This window comes from Nelusetta ayraudi, unplaced genomic scaffold (assembly GCF_046127955.1).
Source record: "Nelusetta ayraudi isolate G7.1 ecotype Tasmania unplaced genomic scaffold, CSIRO-AGI_Nayr_v1 ptg000132l, whole genome shotgun sequence".
In the NCBI taxonomy this organism is placed as follows: Eukaryota; Metazoa; Chordata; class Actinopteri; order Tetraodontiformes; family Monacanthidae; genus Nelusetta; species Nelusetta ayraudi.
The window spans coordinates 1,212,102-1,232,253 of record NW_027466182.1 but is presented as its reverse complement, the minus strand read 5'-3'; the positions used below and the strand labels follow the sequence as shown (position 1 = coordinate 1,232,253).

Here is a 20,152-nt window from a genome sequence, read left to right as displayed (position 1 = left end):
AGTTCGCGCAATTCCAACTGCAGTTCCACGCGGAGGACTCGGCTGCATTTCAACAAGTGAAATATTGAAGTGATGAAAACCTGCACTATGAATTGCAGATGGCCGTCTTCATTTACATTCTACCTCCATCTGCTGAACTTTAAAGGCTGCTGTAGGTCATCGACTAATTGCACACACACATGTATATTTAATGCAGCAGGAGCCTCTGCTGAGAATTTTGGATCAGAAAATCTTTTTTTTCTCCCCCCCTCTCTCTAGCTCTCTTTTGTTGTTGTGGACTCGTCTATATGTCTTGGGTAGGTTGTGCTCGCCATGGTTATGGAGACGATCTGCTTTATGACAGCTTGCTTTTCAATATGAAACACGTGGCTGGTAAAAAAAAAAAAAATCCTCGCTGCTGTGAATGGTGTAAATATGACTGTTGTCCAAACAGTAATGACGGATCTGGATCGTACAAAAAAAGAATCCGGGGATAAATCATTCAGGGAATAATGCACTGCTGATTGGCTGATGGGCTTCGGCAGGAGCTCCACAGTGCCGCTCCAGTTTTTGTGGCTTTCATCTCCAAATAAGAGCGGAACGATCCGGGTGCAGGTTTGTTTGCTTCCCCCTCAGTCATTGTGATGAAAGCGGAGATTCTTCCAGCCCAACTGTTGTTCTGAGGACATTGTTTGTATGGCTGTTTGCGCTGCCAGATGCCGCATTGTAATTGAAAGGGAAACCGTCTGGGCTCCCCTTCCTTCTCCTGGCACTTCAGGAATGTTTGCTCCATAAGTGGAGCTTCACTGGCTCATTTATTTATACTCGCCGCTGTTTGTTTTCTCCTTACAGCAATGCGTTTTTCATTACCGCATTTGCAAGAATTTGAAAAAAAAATTGATTCTTTTGGAAGGACAATTGGATGTTTTCCAGTTTTCCAAAGCAATATTACACAACTTGAAGTGCTGCTGCTGCTCTGAACATTATGTCAAAGCTGGGCCCTGAGCCAAGCCGCTTTCGCTTCTGTTCAACCCTTAAAGCAAGTTGAAATAAAACAAAGATTTCCTCCTTTGTCCTCGCGGTAATTATGCTCCACCAACTCAAACACTCCCATAAATGGTCCAGATACTCACTGTTGCGAGCAGCACATTCACAGTGGTGACTGACAGTTTATGTAATTAATGATTATTAATAACCGCTGTGAAGCGCTGCGTCCCGTTTGAAGTCGCAGGGCTGTTGAACTCAATATCAGCGCTCGCGGAGTCACAAAATCAAATCAAATTACCGTAACTGTCTCGTCCCAGTGTGTGTGCACGAGGCCTCGTGCGCCAGACTTATTACAAACTATTCACTTGTTGAATTTGGCATAGCACTCATTGTCATCGGGTGCTAAATCACCGCATCTCGCAACATGTTTTCAAGTTTTGAGAAGATGCTAATGCTGTTCAGCTGAAGCTCTCGTGAAATTCCAAGCCGCTGCGGACGATGGGTGCGGGAGACTGATGCCTGCTTTGCTTGATAATTAGGCTAATAGAAGAAATCCCTGGACCAACATACAATTAAGCACACGTATCTACACTCTCGCCTGGATCCATGTAGTTGCAGGATACCGATGCAGTCGTTTTGGTTACCATGGCGATGTTGAGACGTTTCCGCCTATAGACTCCAGAGTTGCAGGGATAATGGCAAGTGGTCAAGAACGACACAAGGTGAGATTGTGGTGGTAAAACTTTACTCTTGAATGGAAAAAAAGATACACAGGCACCCGAGTCAGTTGTGTCTCTCAGGGCCGATCTGCAACACTTGCTTTTCTTTTTTCCTGCTGTACAGCTGTTGTATTTTTGTTCCGTTATAGCGTATAAAAAAAAAGCAGACATGCGTGTCCCTGAAATGAATCTGAAATGCATTAACACTCATCCAGGCCTGCAAAATACAAAAAGATAATGGGACAATTGGGGGGGGGGCGAGAAAAGGCGTTGATGAAAGCATTTATACTGTTGGGCACCCAGGGGATATTAGCAGTGCAACAAAAGCTCTCTGCTAATGGCGAAAAAAATAGAAAAAGATGCTTACGGCTGCAAGAATCGCTCCGTTCTTGATCGGGCCTGGAAGTTTGTGCAGAGCCGTTGTGGGTTGCTTCTTCCAAGCTTGCTCACTTTCCCTGACAGCAATCCTTTTTGTGTGTGCTTATTTGTCCTGGGCTGCTGCCGGTAATTTGCCCACGTATTGTCTCCTCCGGCACTGCCAGAAAGTGCAAGCCGTGTCTAGCCAAGCGAGAACGCTGCAGCTCTGTTGAACGCTGCCTTCCTGCCTGCTGCCGGAGTGAGACAACTGCGGTGGTGGAGGACGGTGGGGTGATGATTGGGCTTGTTGCACCTTACTGCGAGTGGCTGAGCCGGTAAATTAACCAAACACATGTATAACATGGTGCAGGCGTCAAACTTACAATGAGTCATTACCTCAATGTTTTAAGAGTTTATAGCATTTAACATGTAATTGTTTGAATGTTAAATATATTGTCTGTTATATTTAGTTGAAAAAAAGGATTTGCAGATCATCAAAATCTGTTTTTAGTCACATCGTTAACGACCTCATAGGCAGCGTGGGCCCTGTGGTCGAGTCACACGCCTGGCTGTCATCGCGTGTCACAGTGAAGCAGTGCAAGAGTTTGTGACCGACAGCTTTACAAGCCTCAAACGAAAGGGGGGAAAAAAAAAAAAAAAAAAAGACACACAGCGGAGCCGTGACAAGGACCGGTTTGTCCCGCAGTGAAGCCGAAGATGGATGATATATCAAACGGCTGGCTGCGTCACCGCTGACGTGGAGAGAATTTATTTGATTCATTTGATGTCTTCTTGGCGAGGTGGGGCTTTTTTTTTTTTCTCTGCTGGGGTTTCCAGTGGCGCCCTTCAAGTGAAGCAAGAGCGGCGCCCTGCGCAACCTGGTCGCCCTGCGCGCGCAGTTCTGCCGAATACCGCCGGGCGGCTTTGACCAAAGCGAACTCCCTCCCTCCCTGTGAGTTCAGTGTCCCGTTGCCAACATGGACAACAAAAATGTACTCCCGAGGGCCTGGGATCGCGCTGGTGTCGCTGTTGGCTTAAAGTCACTCAAGAGGCGGTTAACGGTTTTCGTTTCTCGGGGCTGGAAAAATTCCTCTCGCCGCCTGACAGTTTGTCACCCTAATAAGCTGCGTGCGCGCTCCGCTCGCGCTGTTTAGTCTTTAACAGCTGGACTGTTGAGGAGACCACAATAAAAGGGGAAGAGCGGGAGGGCTGTCGTAACGGGAGCTAATGGGCCGCAGAGGGAATCTGGTGACGTTGGAGGCGGCGAGGATGTTTTTACAATTACACCTACCCCAGGCTCTCCGGGCCTCTTTTAAGAGGTTCGTCTCTGAATTAACAATGACAACGTTTTCATTCCGGGCTCACGCGCACGTCCCCTATTTTGTCTGTTTTTTGTTTGTTTTTTTTGTTTCCGGTTGGAGTTTGTTTAAAACAGACCCACTCGTTTGCTTCAGCGCCGACGTTCGTTTCGCGACCGAAAAACCAAACGGTGCGAGTTGTCGGGATGACAAAACCACCGCTGGGAGTTTGTTTGACGAGCGCGCGATAGGGTGGCGCGCGGCGCCGTGTGACTGACTTCTAACGCGGTGGCAGCAGGAGGGTAAAGGGGGTGTTTGCGATGCTTGTGACAGGTTGCGTCTTTTCAAAGCTTCCACCCCCCAGCCCCCCACGACTTCACGACGTCTCCCTCTGTGTTCCCCTCAAGAAAGCAGCGTTCACGAGGGAAGCACGGGAAACGACAACGATGGCAGCGTCTGTGGCAGCGACTCCGCCTTCTACAGACAGAGTGAAGGTAGGTGACCACAATTGATTGTTAAGCCTTTTAAGCTATTCTACCCAAAGGCGAAACTTATTGTAAAATAAGGCAAATGCCTGCTTGTGCTTGGTTGTGTTTTTGCGTGGTTGATTAGTTGCAAACACACATTGGAATTCAGGCGGAATCCAAACCAAACAGCCGACGCGTCACCTCTCATAACAAGCACGACGCTGACACCCAAAGCTAATTAAACCCTCCGCTTACACATACACACACACACACAGACAGACAGACACTTGACCTCTCTCTCTCTAGCACACACACACACACACACATTCTTGGACAAATTAATATGCAAACAGTCGAAAGCTTCTTTGTTTGTTTGCCTGTAATTACGAGTTGTTTACGCATTGATCAAACTCGGCCACCTAAATAATTCCAGCGCTCCAGAACCCCAGAAACTAGCCACGTTTTTGTCAGACCCAACACTTTAAAATGGACTCATTCTCACTGTCTGCCGTTTTGTTCTGCTTCTTTGGCTTAGAACTAACTGGTGTGTGTGTGTGTGTGTGTGTGTGTGTGTGTGTGTGTGTGTGTGTGTGTGTGTGTGTGTGTGTGTGTGTGTGTGTGTGTGTGTGTGTGTGTGTGTGTGTGTGCGATCCTAGGACACAGCATGGCAGAGACGCTCACGGTCGCCCTGCGTGTTGCTGAGGAGGCCATAGAGGAGGCCATCGCCAAGGCAGAGGAGTTCAGCGACAGCTTGGTGAGACTTTAGGTTCAAGCCTCACACATTCAGCACCTGATTCCACTAGAAAATTACCGTACAACCACTAAAAAATGCAAATTACGTTTTTTTTTTATGTTCTGATCTGTTGCCGTTGCTTTAGTGCCGCTTCAGAAAATGTGTTTGTCATATGATTGCTGTACGTCCGTTAATTAAAGTCCAGCTGTAAATGACTGTTATATTTCTTGTGTTGCTTACAATACATTCTCATTTAGACCGTACATAATCAGTCTTTCATGATCTCACTAGAATAAACTCGACTACACCACTGCTTTCTAACCCACGGAATGAGGGGATTCTTTAAAACCAGGGTGATGGTGTGTATGTCTGTGTATGTGTTGTTCGTTCGTTCGCTCGCTCACAGGAGAAGCAGAATGAAGCTCGATATCTCCGGGACCACAAAGAAGAGCTCATAGAAGAACTTGCTACGACCATTGTACAAAAAGTAAGAGTCAGACTGTCTTTCACGTCATCATCTGAATATTCACTTCTTCTGATGGGATTTTTTTTTATTATGTATTGGCCTTACTGTTAAAATATATTATTCAAACAACCTTTTATCCCGTCGTCTCCCTTCCGCCTCACCTTCTCCTCAGATCATCCAGAGGAGGAAGCGATCAGATATGCAGACAGAGTACGACTTTGTCTGGCCTCAACCTCAGTCCCTGATCCAGTCCAGCGAGCTGCCATCTCCGTCTCAGCCTCAGACCTCGTCGCAGGACCCGCAGGACCCCCTCAAGAATCCATACTCCCTGTGGGTGAGTTCTCGGCAAGTCTAACTCTGAAAGCGCTGCCCCAAAAATAACGTCTGGAGTAAACAACAGTGTCCCGTCCAGGGGTGAAAACGTGAAAATGGGTCTCAACCAGAATGACTTTCTCCACTATTGTCTAAAAAATCTTGAAATAAGGGTGGTTTGTTTTTTTTAAGTGGAGGGTTTCAACCACATGGATACTTGGAGGTCATGCCTCTGCAGAAAAACTGAAAACTCCATTGAAAACAGTGCCTCTTTGGGGGGCAGTTTGCAAAAACACACATTTTGGAGTTTGAAGGTCAGATTTATTTGACTATTTTTGCTGTAAATCTGCTGTGTGGCCTGGCTGGTCAGTCAGTTAGTTAGTTGTTCTGTTTACTCATCTTCCCAAAAGGTCACGATTCTTAAGCTGTTTCTCCGATACTTTTGGATTGTTCTATTTCATCCCCTGGCAGTCATCCTTTGTTTTGCCTCGCAGTTTCATCCATTTTTTTATTTTTATTTTTTTTGTTTCTGCATCCTTGGAGGGTTTTCAAGGGCAGCTTGCAGAGATCGCTCTCTTTTGGAGGTCGTCAAGACGGTTAAGCAAGACCCCAGCTGCTAAGCCGCGTTGTTTTTCTACCGTTTCTGGACTCTAAAGAATATTTGGCATATTTGCCTATGAGGGTTTTGTCTGGTTTGAAGTGTTACTCAATGGAGTTGACCCATGAGTAACATAATACTCTGAAAGAGCTGCAAATACTGCTTCCTCTTGAGAAAGAATAAGAAGGATTTTTTTGCCAACAGAAAAGTTCAAGGTTGAAGAGAAGTTCAGTGTGTGTTCTCACGCAGGAACATAAATTGTACCCGAAGGAACGCGTACAGTCAAATCAGCACATGCACGCACAAACACACGCGCACCTGTCTGCAGCACACAACAGGGACGGGGGGCAGATTTGTCGTCGTCCCGCGTGTGCGTGTGTGCGAGCGGAGCATCAAAGCGGCGCTCCCTCCCGGGGTTCGCAGCTTGTTTCCTGCTGTTCCACTCAGTGCAGATCAAAGTCCTGCGAAAGACGTTTTAGGGGATCCTCCACAACCGCCAGGCCCATCACGGCGAAGGCCCCCCCCACCCCCGATTATCAGCTCTCTGCAAACACACTCATGCAAACGAAGCGGCTCAAACGCTGATCCCCGGCGTAATCTGAGCGGCCGCATCCCCTTCCATTGTGAGGAGCTATGGTTCCCTTCCGCACACTAATCCCCCCCCCCCAGTACCCACTACACTGTTCTGCCAGTGGTTATTACCTTCGAGCTCTCTGTCAGTCAGTGGAGAGACACGTTCATTCTCTCCCTTTCCCCCCCCCACATTTCATAATGGGCAAATTTGTGCTGTGCTGTGCTGTGTCGAGTTGAACTGTTAAGTCGAGCTCGCAAGCTTAGCCAAAACTGGTGATCTCGGAGGGGGCGGCGGCCCGCGTCAGCTGATGGCTCAGCTGAGGTCCTATTAGCATCTTAATAGCACATTCTGGTACAGGGCGAGCCGTTTAAGCTGCTTTTGCGTGTCAGCTCGTCCTGTTGTCCTCCGCAGGCTGCACTGCGGTCCTCCTCCCCCTGCCCCGCCTTTTCCATCCTGTGCCCTGCCTGTTATTACGCTGTTATTACACAGTTTGTCTTAAAAGTTGATGTGCTGATGCTCATGGATAGATAGATAGATAGGTAGGTAGGTATCTTGGAATATGTAGACTTCATTTTCCTTTATTTCTTGAAGCCTATGAATTCCATTCAACATCATGCAAATGTCCAGAAGCAGTAGTTCCATGATATTCTTCTTCTTTATTTCTTTATGGCAACCAACATGCAAAGCGCTGACTGCCTGGCGTTTTAGTTGCTTTACAGCTCCATCTGCTGGTGAAAAAGCCGACTTGCAGCCATGTACAGACATCTGTCCAAATATAACAGGCACCTTTTTTTTTTTCTTTTTTTTTTAAATCAAATCAAATTGCACCCGGGCGGCAATAAAGTGTCTGAGCTGTGTTTGTTTTGTCTCTCTGTGCGCCCAGCAGCGCTCACGGTCAGCGTTTTCCCTCACCAGCGACGACTCCCCGGAGAAGGGACCCGAGGAGCAGGGCGCGGGGGCAGGAGTCAGCCTGCAGGACTACGCTTCTCTGAAGAGGGAGGGGAAGGCCGCGTCTCTGCCCACCTGGAAGAGCGTCGACCGACTGGACAACTCAAGTGCGTCCCAGAGTCGAGAGACCCGTGAGCTCGGCGCCAGTTTGGTGGTTTCCGCTGTGATCTGTCGCCATTCTGGTGCTCGTGCGGCTGCAGCTGCATTTTCTTGAAGATGTTACCCACAAGAAATAAGTCAAGTTGCATTGGCTGGCAGTGTATATACAGTAATTGGCAGAGTCTTGCAGCCCATTTAAAGGTCCAGTGTGTAAAATTTGGCTTGATTTATGATTTCTATATTGGTAAAAGCTTAACCTGCTGCCCATAAATACATTCATAAAAGTGTATACTCTGTACAGTAAAAGCAATTTGCTTTTCCTACTCTGATATCTCATATATATAAGAATATATACATTGAACAAAGGTCTTGCTCCTAGTTAGCTGCCATCTCGCACTGCCATTTTTTCAGAAAGCTCACCTGGCAGTGGCCTAAATTAATTCAAACTTCCCGTTTGTCCCTCAGGTGCATCGTCGGTGCTCCAGAGCCCAGACGGTAACTGGATCGCCCTGCACAGCTCGCAGCTGTCCCGGCCCAGCCTGCTCACCAAGAGGAAGAGCCTGGTCTTCAGCGTGCTGGAGAAAGAGTCCGGCGTCATCTCCGCCTACGACGAGATGGGATCCGACTCGGAGCAGGACGACGAGGGCGGCTGGGGGGCGGCGCTGCGGCAGTTCCGCCGCAAGCTGTCCGACGAGACCTACTACACGGACTCGCAGCACGACCCCGAGTGGACGTACACGCAGCACCTGCCCATCACGTCGCCGTCCTCGGGCCAGTACACCAACACGGAGACGGTCAACTCGGACTCGGAGGCGTCGTCGGTGCGGTCGGCCTGCCCCCGCAAGGCGCCGCCCAACCTGCTGAGGAAGAAGGGGCCGCCGGACACCCTCCTGCACCCCCACCACCAGCCGCTCTACCACCAGCACCTGCAGCAGAACCTCGGGCCTCATCCCGTCCACTCGGAGGCCCTGGATGTCAATTTCAACCCAAAGGTGGGCCGTTGTTGCTTCTTTTTTTTTGGAAAATCTTGCATTTGGAATTTTTTTTTTATCTTTCAGTATATTAGGAGAAGGGTTGAATTTGTAGGCAAGATTGTTATGAGACTCAAAATCTGGCAACTGAAAAGCAAGAAAGATGAACTTACCGTTATAAGATTGTTGAATTGAAGCAGTTTTACAGTTAACGGCAGTGGAGTTTTACCACCTTTACATCGGTGTGTGAACCTATTATTGTCACAGCGTTTTGCAAATACAATGAAATTGGAGCGCTATTACTTTGAAGTGCTTTAGATAAAAAATTTTATGCCTTATTCTTCTTATAAATTGAAGAGATTGTTGCAAACGGAGGATATCAAGAGTCCTTTGCTTTATTCAGAGCAGTAACTGCACTTGGAAAGACTAAAAGGAAACGGATGAAACGGCAAATGTCCGGGATGAAAACCGTCCTCAGAGATTCTCAAGGCCCCAGAGACGCAGCCAGTTTTTCACACTCACTTTCTCCCGGGAAGGGAAGAGCGCAGCCAGGGATCCTCTGTGCCGTGTTTACACCACAGCCTCTCTGGATGGCCTTCTTTGTGTGCCGCGGAGCATCCGGCGCCAACAGCGCGGCGCGCAAGAGGGGATGCCCTGCCAGCACGGAGCGAAGAAAGGCCGCCTGCGGCTCCGCATCCTCACGGCTCTTTTCCCGCTGCCTCCCGCAGGAAGTGGAGGTGCTGCCAGGCCTTCTTAGCCACAGCTGCCATGTGAGGCAGACCATGCGAGGCGGGTGGGGGACGAGGGTCCCCAGGAAATTTGAAATTGTGGACCCCCTCTGTTGATGGTCAGCGGCAGCGGAGGGAGGGACTTCACAGATCTTCCGCTGACTCTGATCTTCTCTTTTGTTCTTCCCTTTTTGTTTTCACAGGTTCATAACGGGTTTTACTTTGCATGCACGTGGCATTTTGAAAACAGCAGACAGGAAATGACGCGCAGGGTCTTTTTCCGTCCTCTCCCTGCAGATGATGGGAGACAGCAGCGAGGCCGAGGAGAAGCCCAATGACCCCGTCAGACGGTCGCGGCGACGCAGGAAGAGCAAGCGAGAGTCGTCCACGGAGCAAAGCAGGCCGGGGGGGCAGAGCCACGTGCAGGCCATTTACCCATTAGTGCAGGTGAAACGGCGACAAGTGATTCAGTTTTTACACCAATCTTCTTTTGCCATTCGAAGTGCGAAGGTTGTTTGCTCGTCTTTATTTGTTCTTTCTGCAGGAGAACAGTGGCTTCCTCCTCAATGCCCTTCTGAAGAGGGGCCTGAGTGAGGAGCAGTCCCTCGCCGACCCCCTGCCGGCAGCCACGGCCGCAGCGGACGCCTTCAAAGCAGACGCCATGACGCCCGAGTCGGAGGACTTGGACACCGTGGCCCCAAATTCAGCGGCGCCCAGCCCCCCGATGCCCCACCCCCTGGTCCTGCAGCCCCACGACTTGCCCGTCCTCGCACCCGGAGACCCCCTGGAGGAAGAGCTGCGGTCTAAGTTGAGCGAGCTGGTCGGCCGCGCCAACAGCAAGGACAGCAGCTCGTCCTCCGACGACGGCGACGACGACGAGCGCACCAGGCGGCCCGCCGACAAAGACGGCGACCGGCAGAGGGAGAAGTTGAGGTCCAAAGACGCGGCGGCGCCCTGCAGCCGGCTGCGAGACTGGGCCAAAGGGACGGAGGGGGCGGGCGGGACGGCGGTAGCGCACGCGAACGTGCCGGAGGCCAAGCGGGGCGCCAGGCTGACGAAGAGCGCGTCGGCCCGGGAGGAAGGGAGATTCTGGGAGAGGAGCGGCGCGGCGGAGGCGACGCCCGGGGACCAGGAGGCCCGGAGAGGCGAGCGGAGAGAGGCGAGCAGGCACAGCAAGAGGCAGCACAAGAGGGACGTGGAGAGGAGAGCAGGAGGAGGAGGAGGAGGAGTGCGGAGGAGCGCGTCATGCGTGAGCTCGCCTGCTCTGTCGCCGTCTTCCCAGGAGGGGGTGCTGTCCGACAACCAGGTTAGGATTTGATTCTGCATATTCTGCCAGCCTGCTTGTCGGTCTGCCTGCCCGTCTGTCCCTTTCAAAAATGTCACCCTCATCTCATCCTGCTGCCCCTAGTGGTCGATCTGTGTCAGTTTACTCGTCTTTTTGACTCTTCCCAATGTCCTTCCTCTGTTCCGGCTGGTCTGTGCGTTGCTTTCTGTGTGTGTGTGCATGTGTGCGTGCGCGCCTATCAGGAGGGACAGAATGACTCGGAGCAGCGGCAGAAGCTTCAGTTGCTCTCCTCTTTCGTGCAGCAGGTGAGATATGGGCTCGGACAGCGAAGCGACAGAATCACAGTTCTGTGAAAAACAATCCCAAGGCGGCGCCGGACAAAAAAAAAAAGAACACATGAGACAATTTTTTTGTGGTGTTCTTTTGAGCTTTGGTTTTAAACTAAATTGTTTGCAACGAAGACTTTGAAATGTGCTACTTTCGTGACGTTTCACTGCAGCAAGAACTTTTGACATTAATATCACCCGACAGTCCAATATCGTTAGCATCACCCGACTCCGTTTCTCCATCGACTGGTTAAAATCAATATTTTTTTTAAACCTCTCATCTTTGCTTCTCCTGCTTTTTTTTTTCATCATCGTTGAATGACTTTCTCTTTTCTTTTGTCCATAAAAGACGTTCGGCTTCTCCGCTTCTCAATCTCGTTCCGGCCAAATCGATGTCCTGCACTCCGTCGCCGACGCCTTGCTTGGTCTCATGTCATCATCTGAAAACTCTGCCAGTCACCTGAGTGGGGTCTCTCTCTTTTTTTTTTTTTGCCTCTCAAATCACTAATCAGTGATTCATGCGTTACTGAATGACTTCGTCCCTGAGTGACTCACGGACGCGCCAAAGGGTTTCTCGCGTTCTCGCCTTTCAGTGTTTTCATTCATTTCGGAGCAAGAAAACGTGGTACACCGTCGCCCCTTTTCAACTTGTTCATCCGTTTCATAGCAGTAATGGACACACACACTCCTGGATAGAATTTATTTGGAACATTTTCTTTCAGGTTGCATATTTAGTACCATTAGCGAGGCACAAAACCACATTCTGCAATGTCTTTTTGTATTTTTTATTTAATAAGCGTATAACAGGTTGCTGAACTTTGTTTGTGTGTTTTTTTTTTTTGCACGCTTGTGTTTATCTGAAGCAGAAATACACGGCAGCCTCGCTCTGCAGCATCACCACGGAGGTGCTGAAGGTCCTGAACGCCACAGAGGAGCTGATCAACGAGGCCGGAGGTGAGAGCTGCACCCCTTCCGAGTCCATGAGCCCCTCTCCGATCTCCGGCAGCTCTGACACTCGCAGGCTGGACCAGAAGCTGACCAAGATGGAGGAGAACGTACGCTTTCATGGACACCTTGTTGCTTTTTCACTTTTCAAACTTGCCGACGCTCCGTGTTGCCGAGATCCTGGCGACTAACGCGACCCTGTTTGTAAAGGTGTACCTGACCGCGGGGGCCGTGTATGGGCTGGAAGGCACCCTGGGAGACCTGGAGCAGTGCGCTCGCAGTATCAGCAGCGGCACCACCGACACAGAGCTGGCCTTCCTGGAGGACCAGGTGGCCACCGCCGCGGCTCAGGTCCAGCAGTCGGAGCTGCAGGTACCCGAGGGTTCTTCTCTTCGAGCCGTCTCAGTTCACATTCGCACCGCTTCCACCACAGCTAACCACGTCCAACTGTGTCTCGCCGCGTTTCCAGGTGTCAAACATCGAAGCCAGGATATCGGCTCTGAAAACGGCGGGGTTGAACGTGACCGCGTGCAACCGCTTCTCCAAGTACAAGCCAAAACCTAAGGCAAGTCACCCCTGGTGGGCCGTAACGTTGCTAATGTAAGCTGTCGCACGCAGCATTTGTCAATTTGTGAACATGGAGCCCACTTTGCACGAGCTAAGTGGGGATGAATGCCATCCAGTTAAAGTGTGATCACCCTGACATAAGTGCGTATGACACTTTTATTACAGCCTCAAACACTGGACTCATCACGTCATCAAAGGAGGAAGCTTCCAGCTCCTCCATTAAAAGGTAACAACCGACTCAAAGCTACAGTGATGAACAAATAAATCTGTGTGTTCTTAGCAACAAATAGGATGTAAACTACAGGAAATGGGAACTTGTGAAAAAGCCCTGTCTGTGAATCTGTCTTTGGAAGCTCCTTTCAATAAGTACAAGTGGAGCCCTCTGCTGGCCTGGTACGGCTATCGATTGTAAACTTACTATGTATCCTCGCATAAAACTTCCTGAAATATGGAATAACCAAACAACCATTTTTGATTTTTCGCCAATGAAGAGAATTCCACCCGATGGACGCCTGCAATAGCCACAGAAGCAAATGTAGACATAGACATAGACAGACTTTATTGATGTAGAACAAGAAAGTAACTGTGTACTGTAGGTCTTTCTCTGAGATGACCTGTACACAAGCAGTATGGTGACATGTTTCACCAGAGGCTAGATCCAAATGTGTGGCTAGTATATGAGTGAAATATCAATTCTGTGTGAGCAATTACGGAAAAAAAAAAAAAAAAAAGAAAACACATATACGCCACTCCACAGGACATACCTGCTCTGTTATACACCTTCAAATTTCTCAAATGATTGTGGTGAGTGCATCCTTAGGGAGAGCGTGTTGGTTGCTGTGAGCACGTGTGATTAGCAGATGAGGCACGAGAGACATTAGACCTTCATTCATCTTGACTCAACGCCACATGTTTTACGCTTTGTCCAAGCAGGCGGGCGAGATTTGCCGCTGAATGGACCTTGAAATGAATACATCTGGCCGGAGGAGGAGAAAAGGGACTCGAGTGAACCGAGGAACTAAAAAGCCCCATTAGATGTAAAGCAGGCAAAAGGGAAACGCTGTCGAGCGGAACAAGCCTTGTTTTATCAACCAACAAGAAGTCTGTTTCTTTTCACATGAGTGAATGGCCTTTTTTTTTTTTTCCTGGTGGGGCTTTCTTTATGTCCGTGTTTGTGCCATCCCCCCCCCCCCCTCCCCCCACCTGAACTAGCATTTGCACAATGGCTCTGATTCAGGGTGGCTTTTTTAGCGCAGCTCGAGAGACTGGCAGCAGGCAGGACAATAGGGCAAAATCAGTGACTAAGACGTGTAATCATATCATTGATTCCATCTTGCCGTGTCTTTTTTTTTTTTTTTTCTTTGGTCGGACGGCCTTGTAGTGTGGTCAGCGATGACAAGACAGCCGTTATCTGAAATGTTGATAGTTTTTTTTTGATCCTGCACAGGCTGATCTTTTAGCAAGACTGGGCCACGATATGCCACTTTTAGCTCTTCATTCTTTTATCCCGGACACCAGTGGACCAGCCTTGCATGATTAATTATCACCCAAAAAAAAAAAACAGTTTTCAGGCCTTGTCCTAGTCTACATGCAGCTGAGAAAATCGAATTATTCGCGGGAATGCCTCCTCCTCCTCCCCCACACTAGGGGGCGATATGAGTCTTTTCAGCGCGTTCAACTTCCGGTTTACCTCTTTCATTGCGCGATAATAAAACAACTGGTGCGCGATACAACACCGGTGTAATGTCCGCAAATGTCCGAGTTTCCTCACCGAACAGTTGCAGATGTGCTGCGCCACCGTCAGCAGTTTGGTCAGAAATTCACAAACGTACGCAATATATCACTGGTGATTTTTTTTTTTTTTTTTTACTGTCGAAGCCCTCATCTACCACAGCGAATATACTGTAGTTGTAAGTGAGCGCCAGCTGTCAGCTGTCTACCTTTGCGGGCTACCGAGACTCACAGCAAACACGGCTGAAACTGTTGAATCTAGCTTCCTGCTACAACGGATGCCTTGTGGTACCTTGAACGTGTTTGGTAGGTGGCGACAACAACAATATAGGACGATAGAACTCCTGGCGGTAGGGAATAAACACGGCAGGGAGGTACTTTTTACTTATTGTACCGAATCATTTCCAACCTGTATGAGCTCACATTTCCTGAAAAGTGGGGAAATCACTGCCATTCTACAGACAATGATAACATGTGCGGCATATGGAACATTTAAAGTTTTACTTTAGTTTGTGTGTTTGTTTGATTTTTTTTTTTTTTTTTTTTAATGCATTGCAGAAAAGGCGGAAGCCGGACAGTCAGCAGCACAATGAGTCCTTCAGGGCCACATCAGAGCCCAGGGGACGGGGCGGGGGGCCGTTCTATCCAGTGCCTTTACTCAGCGTCTGCCTCCAGCTCCAGGCCAAGCAGGGGCCAACACCTGCCCCCCCTACGGTGACCCACTGAGATCTCAGCCCTCAGCCAGGCATGGCACCGCCCGCGTCAGTCAAATGCCTCTCCAAAGACGTAACTGGCATCTCTTTTCTCTCTCTTCTCCACCCTCTCAATTCCTCTCTCTGCAAATAACAACATCGCGGTGGGGTGACCTGACAGTCGGTGTCTATGCCTTAAAAAAAAAAAAAAAAAGGAAAGGAAAGAAAAGAAAAGGAGGAAAAATCTGCAAACACCCAGCTGAAAAAAAATATCTGTACAGACCAAAAGGATTCTCGTTTCCTTTTTTTTTTTTTTTAGAATCTGTTTGCAAGAGTGTTGTGACTTAATGTACAAAGAAGACGTGGAAGAAACATGTAAAACCTTCTGTGACTATGTCCTGAAAAGAGGCTGAGCCATGTTTTATACTGTGCATCCTCCTTTACGAGGAATCTTGCCCTCTCCCAATCTTCATTGATGATTGTCTTTTTTTCACATACACAGCTTTCAGACAGGTTATAAATAATTCTTGTTTCTTGCAATGATTGTATCACCTTAAGTATTGCATTTTTTTTTTTTTTATTACGTTAGCACTGATTAGATAATAGCGCGCAGACATGCAAAAAAAAAACAACAAAAAAAAACCCGTCAGGACCAAAATATTGTATTACGTCCTTCTTGCGACTTCAGATTGCTACACAAAAGCACAGAAATCTTCCTTTACATGACGAACACAGTCTGGAGAAGTGTTGCTGGCACATTTGTGTTGACATTTTGAAAGGCAGGGACTGATCTGCAGAGAGTTTTCAGAAAACAGTGATACAGCTCTGTCGGTTCCCACAACCTTTACCAGTGATCGCCTCTCCACTTGGAATAGAGCCCAGAGACAATGGTCAAATTAACCATTTCTCTTTCACGCTGACCGTCAATCACGTGTGTGTTTTTAGCTACACAGCCACGGCCGAATTAGTCAATAGCGCCCCCTTGGCTCGCTGCTGTGCACCGCGGTGCTCAGCCAAGCACCCATCGAAGCCATTTGAGATGAAACAAACGGTGGCGGTGAATGTTTTAAAACGTTCAGCTTGGCCAGGATTTGGCAAACAGACACATATCGTTTTCTAATTTAATTCTCACCAAGAAGATGTATTTTCCAACTTTAGATATTTTTCAAACATAATTATAAAGTTTTAATAGAGAAGTGTTCATCCCTCAATGAAGTCATCAACACACTATCCTCGGCTCTGCCAAGGCTGCTGGGCTTTCCCATCGACCTCTAGAATAAGTCTGATTCAACGTCATTAAATCTCAATTGATTTAATGTCGCCTGTTGCTCTCCTCTCACTCAGTATTCAACAACCCTGTGTCATTTTCCTCCTCTCTGACACTTTCTGTTGTTTCATTTTAAAGCATTGTGGCCTTTAATTTAAAAAAAAAAAATGCATTTCCAGGCTCCCTTTTATTGAGTTTCTCTGTTTGCTTTCAGCAAAACTTGTAAAGACATTTTTGCATCATGAAGTCCGACGGGCTTTATGACCAATGCCATGAACTCATGATTTTGTTACAAGCGATTTATTTTTCTACTTTTACTTAAGACGCTTTTATGCAATAGCACAGAAGTGGGCACTACTGCAAACTGAAAGCTATGCCGCCTCCTCCGCGGAGCGCTCCTCAGTCACAGACCCTCACGCGTGCTGACTCAAAAGTGCTTTCACCGTGCATTACGCCCGCGTTTACCGTTTGATATTCTCCAAGTCATGACGATGGTAAACGGCGAATGTGGCGAAATGTGGAGGGGCGAGTGCAGCTCACAGCATACTCATCCACTCCAGACGTTTGTTTTGGGGGAAAAACTGCCTTTTTTTTTCTCTCTCTCTCTGTTGTCGCGTCCCTCCCTCTGTGACCATGTCCGTCCGAATCTCAGTCAGCCGTTGCACGCGCTTGTCAAGTCGATGCTCCAGAGCAGAGCAGGATTTCCTCCATGACTGCATGAACCATAAGGTGTGATGATCTCGTGTGTGGTTGCTCTGCCCTTTCTAAAATTGTGACCTTTACATTCGGGCCGCTCACTTTTGCACATTGATCCTGTTTTTTGTTTCGTTTTTTATGTCAATCCTGTTCCGCTGAGGTGTTGATGTATAAAAGCATGTTTCTGGTTTTATCAGCGATCGGTGTAAAACTTCTTGTGAGAAGCACAGCCATAAGGGTCCAATCATCAGTGTCCTGTATTTTTCTAATGTAAAAAAAATATATATATCTAAGAATTTGTTAATATATATATAAATGTGTGTATGTGTGCGCGTGTGTGTGCGAGGGAGAAACCATGGAAATTATCTAGAAAACTATGTATTACCCAATCATTGTTGACAGATCTTTACAACGTTGTGTAAGATTGTTCTGATGAGATGTGGGGATGGAAGTCCAGATATGACGAGGTTCACTTTTGTTCTTCTCGGAAACCTGCTGCGATTGACAACATCGAGGACCCCTATGGCGGGGGGTTTCCAAATTCATGTGCAATTGTTTGTTGTCGTCCATATGACATGTTGGGGAAAATATTGACAAGCAAAAAAAAAAAAAATACAGATTCTCTATGTGCCACAATGTATTATGAAATAAATAAAAGTAAATTTGCAAAAATAAAAGCTTCAGCGTTTTGGAAAAATGGGTTGGAGGGGACTAATAGCGGTGACCTCAACATTTGTGTTTATTAATCAATACGAAATGCATTTTTATGTACAGACACATTTCCTCAAAAGTTCTCACAAGACCTCATAATGCACAAAGAGGAATACATAAGGAGAGAAAGGGAACCGCTCACTTGATCGATGTTTAAAAAAAAAAAAAAAATACCAGACTCACACACATACAGAGATTTGACAGTGAGGCGTACAAGTCATCACGGTAACCAATCCCTGCCCTCCTCGTCCAAGATATTTTCCAGGTTCTTCTTGTCCCCGAGGCTGTTGAACAGCATCTCCAGCATCCTGACGAGAGACGGCCTCCCCTCGCTGGTGAGAATCTCCACACTGTTGTGCCTCTTCCCAAAGCGGCCGATGGGTCTCACCCCACGACCCACGTACCAGAATGGGTCTATCTCCGGACCTGGACGCACATGAGCGCACAGAAAAGGAATAGTCTCAACTACCAGCTTCCTTATTTCATTCAAAGACTGTTTCAATGCTGGACTTTGAAAACAAAAAAACCCCTAAAACTACCTAATGTAACAATGTTGTTAATAGTTGATCTTTATTGTTCCATTCATTGAAAATTTAACTTTTAGTTTGATGTGTAAAAGATGTTCTGAAGTCACAGTGACGTTGAGATTGATGCTATTTTCATTTCACTTTCACAAATTAGAAGGGGAAAAAAAGGACGGTAAAAGAAAAATGAACAGCACTGTGCAGCAATACCAATGTGAGCATTTCATTTTGAAAATTTGAGTCACCTTAACATAACTCCAAAGCTTATATTTATCGAGAAATAACTTTTGATACGTGAATACTGTACCATAAATAAAGTGGCCGGGATAGCCATTCTTCTTAAACATCAGATCAAATAATGCCTCATTCTGAAACACTAGAGATTTTCTAAGGGAGATGCAATTTCATGGCAAATGGCAGACAATGCAGAAAACATTCAAGAGGTCTCATCACTTTATCCTAAATCTTCCCCAGAATGCTCTGATGAAAATTCACCAATATTTATCAGAAGAAGAAGAAGAAAAAGAAGACTAAGCCTTACTTCTGTTGTCGACATTGTGAACAATGTGGAAGTCGTGCTCCACCGTGGTGCTGTGTGCCCTGCTGAGGCTGGAGGACAGGAGGAGGAGCAGCACCAGGGCTGCCGACAGCCAGCGGCTCGTCAGGACGCAGAGCCGCACATCAGCCGCTCTCCCAGGCAGCATGCTGGAGATTCACTGAGGGGGCACTGCAGGGGACGCGGAGGGAGACGCTGCTCAGTTAAGTGCTGTTCACTCACCCGTCAGGAGCTTTAGAGAGGAGGCTGGAGCAGGGATGGGAGTGATCAAATTCTGTTTTTTTAATTATATTTCCACTTAAGGAAACGTGTTCTATTAATTCACTGATACACTAGTTTTAATTAGCATTTAAAAATGATAACTAACTTTATGTATACTTGAAGGAAACTTGAAAATGTGAATAGTATTATTATTCTCCCTTCCTCACATCTATTAGATATGATCAAACTTTCCCTATTCTTCTGCATTTTTTCTTTAATTAATGAAAGAAAGTGCTGTAGAATAAGGAAAATTAAAAATGACATTCAACACATTGAAGTAATTTCACTTATTATTGCAAAGCTTAACTAAACGGTGTGTCTATCAGTTTCCAAGAGACAGTTTGCTCTCTTGGTCCGTGTGCAGTCAATTCTTCTGGCTTTGAGAAAAACAGAAAGAATTCAATATAGGGATGATGAGCGGCTCTTACCCAGAACTTTGGTCCCAGGCGTAGGTCAGCGGTCGGAGGTCTGAAGTCGTTACTGCTGAGCAGGTGTGCTCCTACTTATATACATCCATGCTGCACATTGGCTCGCTGGACAATGAATCAAGAGCGTCAGTCTGACACCGTGATCCCAGACCTCCTCTTCCCTCCCACTCGCCCAATCACCCCCCCCCGCCCCTCCTCGCCCCCCTTGGAGGACAGGACATTTGGTTTGGCGTTTTCCCGGATGTCTGTCACGTAGCAGAGCAGTCCATCACGGACGCAGTGGCATGTGGACAACTTTAAATTAGTGAACATGGGGAGACCCAGCACTCCGAGGGAGCCTGTCAGACAGTGACGCAGGACTGCGGTGGGCGTCTTTTTGATGAGCTTTTCATCAATCAGGTTCATTGCAAGAGACAAGAAAGCTGCATCGCCTCTGGCAAGAACTTCAGTTGATTCTCAAACAGATTGTCTTGGTATTGTTAATGTAGTACTGTTCAAATAAACTTCAACGACATTTTGGTTTCTTTGTCTTCCTTTGATTCCAAAATGCCACAAATAGAGAGAAGATGTAGCCAACCAGGAGCTTGGTGTGTGACCGTGACTAATGTGTAAGACCAAGGTGATGAGAAGTGCTGGCGTGTGTGCGTGTGCGTGTGTGCATTCACATGAATTCAGGTGTTGAGTTGCCTTTTGGACGCCAGCCATGTTCAAAAGGTCAACACAAACTGTGAAGCTGTGACTGGACCTGGCGAGATGAATGTGATGGTGGAACACAGAACACCTTATGATGCGACTCACAAACTATATTTTCATTGGAAATTGCATAATTCATTGAACCCACTAAACTAATTTTGCCAGTTCTCACGCAACAAGGGACACAGCTGTCATAATACGCTGTAACACCTGTTCTTGAAGTAATTCAATTAC

The 20,152-nt window shown here is 47.4% G+C and overlaps 2 protein-coding genes across 8 annotated transcripts in view; one reads left to right on the top strand and one right to left on the bottom strand.

Annotated features, from left to right (window-relative positions):
- The window catches only part of LOC142904798 (rab effector MyRIP-like), a 79,417-nt gene extending 61,631 nt beyond the window's left edge, over positions 1-17,786 (top strand). Inside the window, exons 5-18 of one of the 6 annotated variants that reach the window (XR_012929450.1) lie at positions 3,748-3,834; positions 4,464-4,561; positions 4,947-5,027; positions 5,179-5,340; positions 7,374-7,545; positions 8,003-8,529; positions 9,534-9,683; positions 9,781-10,542; positions 10,764-10,826; positions 11,711-11,801; positions 12,003-12,164; positions 12,262-12,357; positions 12,525-12,585; positions 17,711-17,786. Coding sequence is in view for 1 of the 6 variants with exons in the window: in XM_076051117.1 (XP_075907232.1) it covers positions 3,748-3,834; positions 4,464-4,561; positions 4,947-5,027; positions 5,179-5,340; positions 7,374-7,545; positions 8,003-8,529; positions 9,534-9,683; positions 9,781-10,542; positions 10,764-10,826; positions 11,711-11,902; positions 12,003-12,164; positions 12,262-12,357; positions 12,525-12,585; positions 14,649-14,683 (2,648 nt within the window). In the remaining 5 variants the exon portion in view is untranslated. Of the gene's footprint in view, positions 1-3,747; positions 3,835-4,463; positions 4,562-4,946; positions 5,028-5,178; positions 5,341-7,373; positions 7,546-8,002; positions 8,530-9,533; positions 9,684-9,780; positions 10,543-10,763; positions 10,827-11,710; positions 11,903-12,002; positions 12,165-12,261; positions 12,358-12,524; positions 12,586-14,648; positions 17,423-17,710 lie in introns of those variants that run through there. The other 5 variants (XR_012929451.1, XR_012929449.1, XM_076051117.1 and 2 more) reach the window with 5 other exon arrangements.
- prlh2 (prolactin releasing hormone 2) lies at positions 17,452-20,048 on the bottom strand. 2 transcript variants are annotated; one of them, XM_076051123.1, is made up of 3 exons: positions 19,226-20,048; positions 18,522-18,707; positions 17,453-17,882 (listed from the first exon to the last, which is right to left on the bottom strand). In XM_076051123.1, the coding sequence occupies exons 2-3, from the start codon at positions 18,682-18,684 to the stop codon at positions 17,677-17,679; spliced, it is 369 nt and encodes a 122-aa protein (XP_075907238.1). In that variant the 5' UTR covers positions 18,685-18,707; positions 19,226-20,048; the 3' UTR covers positions 17,453-17,676. The 2 variants fall into 2 exon arrangements, with proteins under 2 accessions (XP_075907239.1, XP_075907238.1); XM_076051124.1 differs by lacking the exon at positions 19,226-20,048 and having other exon boundaries at positions 17,452-17,882; positions 18,522-19,056.
- Between the last annotated feature and the right edge of the window lie 104 nt (positions 20,049-20,152).

What these genes read in the sequence shown, in the direction of transcription:
- prlh2 (XM_076051123.1), bottom strand. Translation starts at nt 18,684, where the DNA reads ATGCTGCCTGGGAGAGCGGCTGATGTGCGGCTCTGCGTCCTGACGAGC. An exon ending in TCACAATGTCGACAACAGAA is followed by an intron (nt 17,883 to 18,521) that starts GTAAGGCTTAGT and finishes ATGTGCGTCCAG; the next exon opens with GTCCGGAGATAGACCCATTC.